At 45.7% G+C, this 11,045-nt stretch overlaps 1 protein-coding gene across 1 annotated transcript in view; it reads right to left on the bottom strand.

The window, feature by feature from the left end:
* The window catches only part of LOC116844403 (homeobox protein Nkx-6.1-like), a 46,025-nt gene that overhangs the window by 25,964 nt on the left and 9,016 nt on the right, over positions 1–11,045 (bottom strand). Inside the window, exon 2 of the mRNA XM_032815892.1 lies at positions 6,301–6,411. Coding sequence (XP_032671783.1) covers positions 6,301–6,411 — 111 coding nt within the window. The remainder of the gene's footprint in view (positions 1–6,300; positions 6,412–11,045) is intronic.

Below are 11,045 nucleotides of genomic sequence, written 5' to 3'. Positions count from 1 at the left end.
AGAGAGAGAGAGAGAGAGAGAGAGAGAGAGAGAGAGAAAGGTGACGTCCATTCGTCTACTCGTTTACGCATTACGTCGATCAAAGAACTATTTGTTTTTCGACACGTGGCCATATTTGTCGTGGTATCATCCTCCGCTACGCCAGCGATTCCGGATTAATCTTTGTAGCGTGTCCGCGGCGTGACGGCGGCACGAGGCCGGGGGGGAAGGGACGCGGTGGGCAGAGAGTGTAGAACGACGGGACCATAATTTAATCAGCCGATTTAGAGTGAACAAGTGACACGCGTGTCAAGCAGTGTATGCGAGCGAAATCGCTCCGGATAATGCGTATATATCGATACCCGCCTCCACACACACGCCCCCTTCCTCCACACCGCGCGGATACCGCCGCGGATAACGGCCCCGATGTCCGATTAGACGAAGTATCGGCACGGGCAAATTGATGCGTCCGCCGCACCGTGTCGATGTAAATCAGCGGCAGGTGACCGTATCGGCGCGGCGTTTCAAAAAAGAGGAACGATCAAAAACGAGACACCGCGGCCATTCGTAATATTCGTTATCGGCGAACGGAAGTTCGGGTGCGAGGCTCGACGCGCGCGATTGCTCGATTTATACGGGGTGAGCGACCCGCGGTGTCACGGGCCGTTTTATCCATCCGTGAGTTCGGGGCGAAACAAATCATTCGCGGTAAAGATGCGTCGCGATTGGAACACGCACGGGGAGGGAGAGAGAAAGGGCGGACGGGAGAGCGAGAGACGGGAAGAGGAGGAGAGTTCGATACGAGATTTTTCATTATTTATCGTGCGATTTCGGCGTTCTTGTTTTGCCGCTGGTGAACGTAGAAATCCCGGGGAATAGCGAAATTTGCAAGTGTTTTCGGCTGGATACTCGAAACCTGACGATGAAATTTCTATTTCTCCTTAAATAAAAGAATAACTTTTTTTTTACTGAAAACAATAGTAAAAAATAGTTAAAACTCTTTATTTTTATTTGTTTAACCCTTTATTTTTTTTTACTTCGGAAAAACTTTGCGAAAACCTCTTCGGCCTCCCCTCGAGAGTGAAATCAATTGCCAGCAATGCCTCTCTCGCGATGCATACATTATTCATATTGCATTAATAATGATATTTGAGTGAATGCTGAAGTAACATTCGCCAAAATACCGGGAATAAGAAGTCGGGGATGACGCAGGGCGACGACGGTTCGTCACTTCGACGTAATTGAATCGGATGTCGCTCGACTTTGTAGGAAGCACGATCGCGCTCGTGAAGGGGCTGCTCGCTCCATCGGCGACGTGAGTAATAACGGCGCGCATCGAGTCGACTGACGTCCGAGAGGCATGCTTTATCGAGTGTGCAAAGTGTGTTGTCACCAAAAGTAAATGGATGCTTAGTTAATTCGGTAACGAGGGCATCCCGCGCGAGATCCATTAAGCGGGCATCGGCGCGGATCGAAGGGTCGCGATCATTATTGTAAGGGTGAATGTACTCACGAATGAAAATCTGCCGACCTCTTGCCGTTTAGATAACACTAAATAGTGAGCAGGTTTAAAATGGAGAATAACATGACGATCATTTAAATCAAATCGTAATAATGGATCGCATTAAATATTCTTTATGTAAGGATACACATGATTTTCTTACACGAATTGGACATGAAACAATTGTGTGATTTTTGTAAACTTTTGCATACGAGAGCGACTTTAAAGTAAAAGTAACAATGTTTGTACACGTACTCAAACTTGGATGTTCTTATCGTTTTAATCTTTAGACGAATACTTGATTAAACCTTCAGCATAGAGTATGTTGATTATATAATATACGCACATGTTAAGTATATATATTGTACGTTGAAAGCCTACATATTTGCATTTGAGAAGATGATACAATAAAAGTTTCCCCAGGCTTGGTACTTCTACTTTACTCTGGTAACAGCATGAATTTTTCGGGGCGCACGTGAAAGTGCCGTTCCTCTCTTTCCGCGCCGAGATGACGCCCCGTGAAACACACTCGCGAGAGGTTATTGGAAGCTAGTTGATCGCGGTCGGCACTCCCTGCCAGGGTGATTCGCTCCGTGGGTATCGTGAGTAATAACAATATACATCGGTCGGCGGGCATGAACCACCGTCGGAATCTCGTCGCGTCAGCGACGTTTTCATTACCGGATTCGCTCACGTGACGCTTACCCGGGCGAGTTTCGTGCCCATAAAGCCCAGGTTTCCCGAAGGAAATCGAGGAGGAACAGAGGGAGGGGGCTTGGTGGTGAATGCAGGCGTGAGTGAAGAAGAAGGAACGAGGAAAAGAGCGGGCGATGATGACGCGCGCGGGTAAAAAAAAGAAGAGGTAGGAAGGAAAATATAGGAAGCGGCGGGCAGGAATAACAGTCGTGCACGCCGTCGGGTATCCAAACAGAAACAAGGTGCACGATATCCGACGTTCTCGTTATATGGGAATGGGAATGAGGGGAAGGACGTGCGGACGGATAGATGCCCATCATTTTCGGGCAGAAGTTGGTGTTTTATGCATAGGGTGCCGCGTGAGCATCAGGTCGGGATGTTACATGAGGTTTTCGGCCGGGGAATCTCCCGCGTGGCTCACAGATTAACATTAACGAAAGTTGTAAAAAGAGTTTTAGCGCGAGTTTCGCTTATTAATTACCACCAGGAGAGAGATTTCATCAAGAGAGTCTTACAGAGAACACGGATCGTTATATAAATTTTACGCCGCGCCGGTGATATTAAAAACCCAGAGAAGGCTGTAACGAGATCTCAGGCCAAGAAAGTACACGGGAAAATTTGCACTTGGAAAATCTCGAAAACGGGATAGCCGCGTCCGTACTTTGATCTTATTTCGCCTCTTTAGAACCCCCCGAGTTCCGCGCGTTCTCAACTAAGGTTTCTGATGCCCCGTCGTGGAACTCTTGATGACATCAGGAACGAGAAGACACGCGTTCAAAATTCTTGCATACATTGACGCGATACATTGACGCAAAAGTGTATTCCGCAAGAATTTTGAGCATACTTTTTCCCGCTTCTGAGCTCAATAATCAAGATGACTGCGGCGAAGACACAGAATCCTTAAAGTTCCGAACGAACATATCGAAATGATTATCGTTAGGCCGCGCGTCTCGACACGAGGGGGTGGTAAGGGGATGGGGGCAGGTCGAGCTTATCTCGGGTATAGTTGTACCCCGATATATATACGGTGCGGAGGCATAAATAGACGACGGTTCCCGCGGCGGTCGTTCGGCGATGCCTCGCGAGGGCCATGAGCCGATCAACGTTTCGCCCCGGAATATAAAATATACCGGGTAGCCGGTGTAACTTATATACGTTCTGTACGAAACGGGATGTGCTGCTGTTCCTCTTTCTCTCTCTCTCTCTCTTCCTCTCTATCTATCTATCTATCTATCTCCATCTCGTCCTCTCCGTCGCCCCACGGGAGGAGGATTCCATGAGAGGTGAAGGCGAGGACCAGGGGGCGGCGGGAGAGAGGGTCGAAGAGGTATCCACCGCATGTATCGGGCGGTAGGAAAGGCAGGCACGGATGCCCCGATGCCGCAGTTAAAATATTGCCGGAGTTATTCGCGCGAGTGTGGAAAACGTAGCGCGCCGTTGGGAGGGCGCGGGGCAACGCGGAGAGGGTGGCGGCGGCAGGGGTACCGTCGGCCGGCGGTCGCTCCCGGGGGTGGAGGCAGGGTTGATATTGAATATGATGATATCCCGGATCCGACGCCGCAGCGGACTACCGCTACCACCCTCTTATTCGCCCCCACGGTACGTACGACACACTGGCTCTCCGCCGTGTGGCGGCGGGCACTCGAAAGCATGAGAATACAAACGCATAGAAGACACACATATACACTAACACACATACACGTATCCACGCGTGCCCACACGTGTGCCCACACGTTGTCCACGCCCGCATTCTACACGCCGGCGTTTCGCCGCCCTCCTTACGTCACGACGCGCCGCGGCACATGTGCCACCCCCCGAGGGTTGATGTATGCGTCGTCTCTCTTCCTCTGTCTCTCTTCCTCTCGCTGTGACTCTGTCCTTCTCTCCTTCGTCTCCGACCACGGACGGCTCTCTCTGTCGTCGAGAGGGGTCGACGCGAGACGTCACGTGTTTCTCCACTTTGTTTGTGATTTTTTTTTCTCTGCGGTGCCCTTAATCGTCTTCTCGTAAGGGCGGGGGTGTACACGGCACTCGAGCGATCGGCCGTACCGCCGGGAACGTCCCGGTATGCATGTCGTGGGGGAAGGGGGGATCCCGCCGGCTAATTGAGCGTGAACCGTCCAAGTGTCCGGAGGGAGTGCGAAGGGAGTGTGTGTTGGCACTTGATAACGATCGGGATCGACCTGGTACGATCGGTATCGCCGGTGTCTACACGTAAACGAGAGTCGTATGGTCGATAGTGTAGCTTAGACATGAGAAGAGCCGCTCCAGAGTGCCATACGTGCTCGATGCGCAATTTTTAATGCTTTCCATCGAGTAACGTCACGTGCGTGCGCGGAATTGTTTGATTGATGTGTGAAGCCGACGAGCAGTATGGCTCGGCAGCAGTCGATTAAATATCAGGAACGTCCAAACGAGGAAGTCACGTCGTTTCGCCATTCGCGCGCGTCCCGTACGACGTGCGCGCGCGCGCGCTCACGCGATGTGTATCAATAAATTAGGAAGTAATAGATTATACGACTATTTGAAATTCAATTGGTAATTAGTATGCGTTGCATTATACCGGCGAAAGTTTGGCGCGCGAACTCGACAACTCGAATCAATTTTAAATTCAACGTCCGACACTCTGCTTGCGACGTGTACAGCGCGCAGTCTCGTCCGGCTAACAGTTGTGGAACTTTGTTCGCGTCAGAATTATTATTCCACATAATTCCGTATACCGTAATTATAGCCGTATAAGCTCCCGATTAATCGTTATCGCGCGACTGTATTTACTACGCTCATGATCCTCATCCGTAACTTTTTTCTTTCGTGTCGAGCGAACAAACACAATTCTTCATCAGCGGTACACGCGGAGAGAGAGTTTTGTAGTAAAAATTATCATAGAATTTTTCTCACAAGGATAGATTTTACTGATAATCTATTCCTGCACTAATAAAACACAATAAAATTGAAAAGAATTTATATACTTAGAAAAAATTAAAGAAATGAAAAATATATGTTCGACGGATACTATAATAACATGTTTACTTAAAGAGAGCGACTAATAAGCTCTCATAAGTTCATTTAACTCCATATTTTGATACTTATATATTTTTAATCTACCCATCCATAGTTATAATTTTATCAAAAAACAATTTAAGATTTCGAATGCTGCAAAATGTGGGGTCAAACTTGACCGTACTCTTTTATATTTTTTTATTTAAATAGAATAAGCAATTGCTTTCATGAAAAGCTAAGAGTTAATTAAGAAAATATATATTTTCTTATTCGAAAAATTTTATATAAAAATAAATATATTATTATATATAAAAAATATACACCCATCGAATAAATATCTTTTATTTCTCAGACATGTTTTCTGTGAAAAAAATATTCGTCCACTTATAGTTTGAACAAAAACACGGTCACGGTGGGGGCAAAATTCGTGGCTAATTTGGAGCAAGTTGATATAACGAAAGGGGAGGTTTGGACGAAACGCGCTTTGAAGAGATCAATGTTGACCTGCGTCGGTGTCATCTCGTCTAGATTGAGAGTCCTCCTTATATTCGTGGCCGCGAGCCCTTCGTCCCTACGACTTCCTTTCCCGTGCTCCCCACACGACGGTTTCCACGCATTTTTTAAATTCCTCCACCCCGTGAGCGACCCACGCCGGGGAATCGGGCCGAACGACTTTCCGGGCACGCCGTTCAAACGGAGACACGTTCGGCAGCACGTGTTTCTTCACTTCGGCGGTCCTGTGATTTTCCCGCCGCGAAAGCAAACACGCGCAGCTGTCAAATCCGCCGCGCATACCCGAGGAAAACGTAACGAAACATCCGCAGGCGGTGGAAACGTACGATGCCGACAATGCGCGTATTTAGAAGTACTCGTAATAATAATAATACTTATAATATTATAAGTTCCCGACGCTTAAAGAATACTTGACAAATTTGGAAAGATGAGAGGGCGAGGGAGGAAGAAAAATACTTGAAGATTTGTGTGTGAGTTAACAGTTTCTCTCACAGAAATAAGCTTTATATTCCGTAAATAAATGTTGATGTATTTTTTCTCAGCGTGCGGAAATGAGATAGAGTACTTAAAACGAGATACCGATGTTAACTTGTGATTAAAACTGAACTTACATGTGTGTAATCTTGCCCGCCATGTGAGAGGATCGCTGACTAGTCCCTGAAGACCCGGCCAATAGACAGCTGGGTGCCGTGGTTCCGTCCTTTGTTGAAATTGTCCGATACCTGGGGAAATTGACAAGGGGATGCAAGTTTAATCCGAGATCGCTTTATTTCGCAACTCAAGTCGCGCGTAACTTTCGTCTGTATCCTCAAATGTTTTGCTCTTTGTGATTCTTTGCGAGAAAGAGAGATAGAGAGACAGAGAGAGAAAGAGAGAGAGGGAAGTTCCACTATTAATAATGCAGTTCATCGCGATATTAGCAACGAAAATGATGTATATTTAACCGATATTGGTATTACATAAGCGCGGACATAACATATGCTTCAGTCGGGCCGTCATTGCAGATAACGTTATCGGATTTACGATAATTCAGATAGCGGCGCATATTGAAGTAATAATCGAAGGAAGCCGTAAAATGCAACGGTGAGAGATGGTGGGGCGAACGCGAACGCGTTTACTGACCGAGTGAAACAGCTTCCTTCGGATCGATGTCGGCCAAGCCGTCCTATTTTTCCACGGAAAGCGCTTTATTAAGCCTCAGTTTTTCCTCCCCCGCTCGTTTCCACATCTACGCGATTCATTTCATATTTTTATCACTCGCAATTTTCATACAACTCGCATCCGCTCGGAATATGCAAGCGGAATTTAAATGCCGCGCAATTTTATAAGCCGCGCTACCTCGCAACAGATTTCGATCTTGCTCTCTCTCTCTCTCTCTCTCTCCCCCTCTCCCTCCTCCTCCTCCTCCTCCTACCTTCTCTCTCTTTCCCAACCTTTCTCTCTTTTTTTCCCGAAACAATTAAATGTCAAATTGAGAAAATTCCAAACACTCGTTATTGTATTACGGATAGTTTTACGATTCTACCTCGGAATCTCGGAAATCGTTAAATCTCCGTCGCTCGAATGACGTATTCCGATTCTGTCCGAAACTAAAGAAATTAAAAGAATGCAACAGTATCTTTTCGCAACATTACGTTTGGAGCAATTATTAAAAAGATATCTAAAAGGTAAAAAATATTTATATTTGATGAGTGCTAGTAACATTTTTATTTAAATATAAATTCCTCTATTTAAATAGAATAAAAAATTGTTCTCATGAGAGAAATTAAGATTTTGAGAAAACATATACTTCCTTATTTAAAAAATATTTTATATTGGTTTAAGTCCATTTGTTATTAGTAAATGTGTTTTATATATTTTTTAGATATTTCTTCCCTCAGTTTAGAAATGAAATACGTACAAATGAAATTTGTACAGTGAAATTATTAGAGGATCTCTATTTTTGCTTTCGAACTCGCCTAGTTAGAGGTCGCTATTCGTGCCCAATGGAGCCTCGTACCTATCGAATTCGGTGTCTTAGTCCAGATTATCGGCAAGCTCCGCCATACACACATACACACATTCTCACGATGGCAAATCCATTCGTAGCCTCGGGAGAGGATCCTAGGCACCTCTCGCTACGCGGAGACCTTAATGATCCGACCTCTCGAACGCGAGAAATTAGTCGACTTAAGCCGGGCTCTATGCGATGGGACGGCGGTTGGGAAATCGAATCGGTAAATATCGGTCGTCGGGATCCGGCGGACTTTTTGCGCGGATTAAAGGGGATTAAATTGATCGGCGGCACGTTTCTCCGATCGATCGAAACGCGCGAATCCAATGGAAGACATGGCGGAATTATTAGCCGGCCGACCGCGTTTCGCGAGATTTATCGTTCGCTCACTATCCACGTTGAGACGACGAGAGGCACGAGGTTTTACGCGTATCTCCGAAAGAATACGCATAGTTCGTACCTTCGCGATTATTATCCAGAGCCGGGAATATTTTATCGTAGCATATGTTTTATATTGATTTTGGAATGAGCAATAGAGTAAAATACCAATACTTGGACGTTAATAAAACTGGTACCTAATCCTGGACATTCATAGTTTTAGTTTCTTACGGGAAAAAAAAGCTTCGTAGAGTTAACTTGCAACTATTCAAGTTAACTAGAAATCTTGTTAACTTGAGCAGAATTTTGATAACTTCAACCGGAACTCTGATTCGTTCATATTTCACCAGACATTTGATTAATTCAACCAAATGTCTTTTTGTATTAAATACAAATATTTGAACTATAACGTAAAATATATTTTTTTAATACAAATATATGTTTTTGTATATTAAAAGTTTAAACGTATTTAAAAAGATTAAAACAATAAAAATGTCCAGAATTAGGCATCAGTATATTACATTGAGAAAAAAATGGTGGATCTGACTAAAATTATATATATTATTTTTAACTCCTACTATATTTTTTAATTGTTCCAACATGGAAATGGTAGTTATAACATATAAGATTATTATCACTAACATTATAGAAATATTGTAGAATTTAACATGGAATAGTTTCCGTGATCATTCCGTTTTCTATATAATTATAGTTAAATACCATTAATTATAGTTAAATACCAAATATTTTTTCTCAAAGTAGAATTGAGATATTGGTACGTTTACTTTGAGCAGATCGCGCTTTCGCGAGCCTATTCGTGAATTTCGCGTAGGACGTTACTTTCTGCGTGAACAAACCCGACGTGACGCGCACCAACGCGGCGTGTTTTTGAGGGATCGCTCGGTCCACATGTAATTGATCATCATCATTAAATAATAGCCCGTGGCTATATGCTCGACCTTCCCCGCGGCCGATCTCTCGCGCGGAATAGCTCGCGACAGTGCCTCGCTCATTATAGAAAACACGACGAGTCATTCAGGGATCGGCATTGAAGAATTGGCCGCGATCGCGATTGAGAACGCGTCGGGGCTCCCGGTTGCGTGGGCGTTTAATTCGTTTCGGGTGCGTGTTTCTCTCGCCTATCCGCCGGACAATAAAGCGTCATTTCCATTTTACCGTCCACAGTGAGCGGCCAGTGCGGGACGCGCGATCGCCGAGGCCTTTTGTCCGTTACGCCGAAATCAGACGGAATTTATGGGATCATAAACGGCCGAAGCCGCGCGCGCTCATCAACAAAAATACCCGCGATCGCGCTCTTTGTCCGCGGACCCACGTGGCGGGGCCCGAGAGTCGCGGTGAGCGACGAGGAGACGGCTACGAGAGTCGACGGGCCCCTCGATTTTTAAACGGCGCGGACCCCCAGCACGCGCTTTTACGACGAGTCGTTTCACGAACGTGGAGTCGGGCAATTAAAAGCACTTAAAAACGCGTGTATACACGGTGTCCGAGAAGCCTTGATCTTAATCTCCATCGCGGACATTTTAGACAAATGCGCGCGGCCGACTGTGCCTCTCTCGCGGCCTCTTCGATGATCCATCTTTCGCGATTCGCGTTGTAGCGTTGTGAGACTTTAATTTGGCGAGTGCTGGCTGTACATAAAAAATAAGAGCCAAATGATATTCAACTAACAAAGTGGTTAACAACCATTTTAACTCGCTTCCCTCTGTGTCGTTCTTCTACATTCGTGCAATGATCTCCGCAAGCGACTGCCAGGTGTCTATCGTTAAACGGTGTGTCGCTACATATTCGGATATTCGAAATCATAATTCCCTTAGCTGATATTCAATGTTTAATATTCAAGCTGCGTGTCACAATTAAGAGCTAGGACACTTCTCTGTGTCCGTCTGCAAGATCAGGATTTCATTCGTGGGCATCCTCCTCGTGTCTTGTTAGGGCAGCTGCGTCGACACGTCGATATTCCCGTCGACATGAAATCCGCTGGCAATTGAGAGCTCCGAAACACCTTGTGGATGTATCATGACGATGCATGGCGTGATCCTCTCGCCCGGAACGATCGCGGAAAACGCACGCGGGCGCGGTCGTAAGTCATAAATATTTGACGCACTATCGCGGTGAATAAGGCACGGACGTGACGTCGACGGGGGTGGGTGAAGCGGCGACGAGCGCCGGCGAAATATTTATCATTTAATACCGCACATTTTGATGGGCTTTTTGTCATTTATACAGCGGCGACCGCTGGTCCCGCGTTGGTCCAGCGAATTTAATTAATGACCATCCAGTGTAAAGTCTGCGCGCGCGTGAGAGAGAGCGAGAGAGAGATCGATCGGTATCAGATGTCAATTAGCGGCGCGCGTTGCGAATCGCATAATCGCGCCGCGATGACGGTGGTAATACGGCGACGTCCGAAAAAGAAGAGCTTTGCACGAGCTCCGCGACATGGGACGGGGGAAAGGGGACGATTGCAATCCAATTGTAGAGATTTCTTTGTAGAGATTTCTTAGGGAGCAATTAAACACTTCGACGGCTGCAAACATTTCGAAAAAAAATTCTCCAGTGTCTTCGACACATTGAGAGAATATTATAGTTTATCCTTTTTTCACATAAGCTCTTCTCTCTCTAAAGAAACAAACACTTTTCTGTGTACATAAATCTTTCGTCTAGTTTCACATAGCTTTTATGATATATTACAAAAACAATTTATCAATTATTTTCTTTCATTGGTGTCATTATCACGAAATGTTTCCTCAAAATGCGACACTCGTTGGTAGAGGAAAGTCACGTCTACGTGATAGCGATTGTCAAAGTGTTAAGAATAATTTATTTGCCGGGAATGCGTCGCGCAAATCGCGCGATTTAGTCGTCGCAGCGAGAACACGACGTTGTAAGAAAGAAGGGGAGAGAAAGAGAGAGAGAGAGAGAGAGAGAGAGAGAGAGAGAGAGAGAGAGAGAGAGAGAGAGAGAGAG

This window comes from Odontomachus brunneus, unplaced genomic scaffold (genome assembly GCF_010583005.1).
Source record: "Odontomachus brunneus isolate Ranch 3 - 2012 unplaced genomic scaffold, Obru_v1 Obru_scaffold_003, whole genome shotgun sequence".
Lineage (NCBI taxonomy): Eukaryota > Metazoa > Arthropoda > Insecta > Hymenoptera > Formicidae > Odontomachus > Odontomachus brunneus.
Note: the sequence above shows the minus strand (reverse complement) of the source record. Positions and strands in the feature narration are given on the sequence as shown.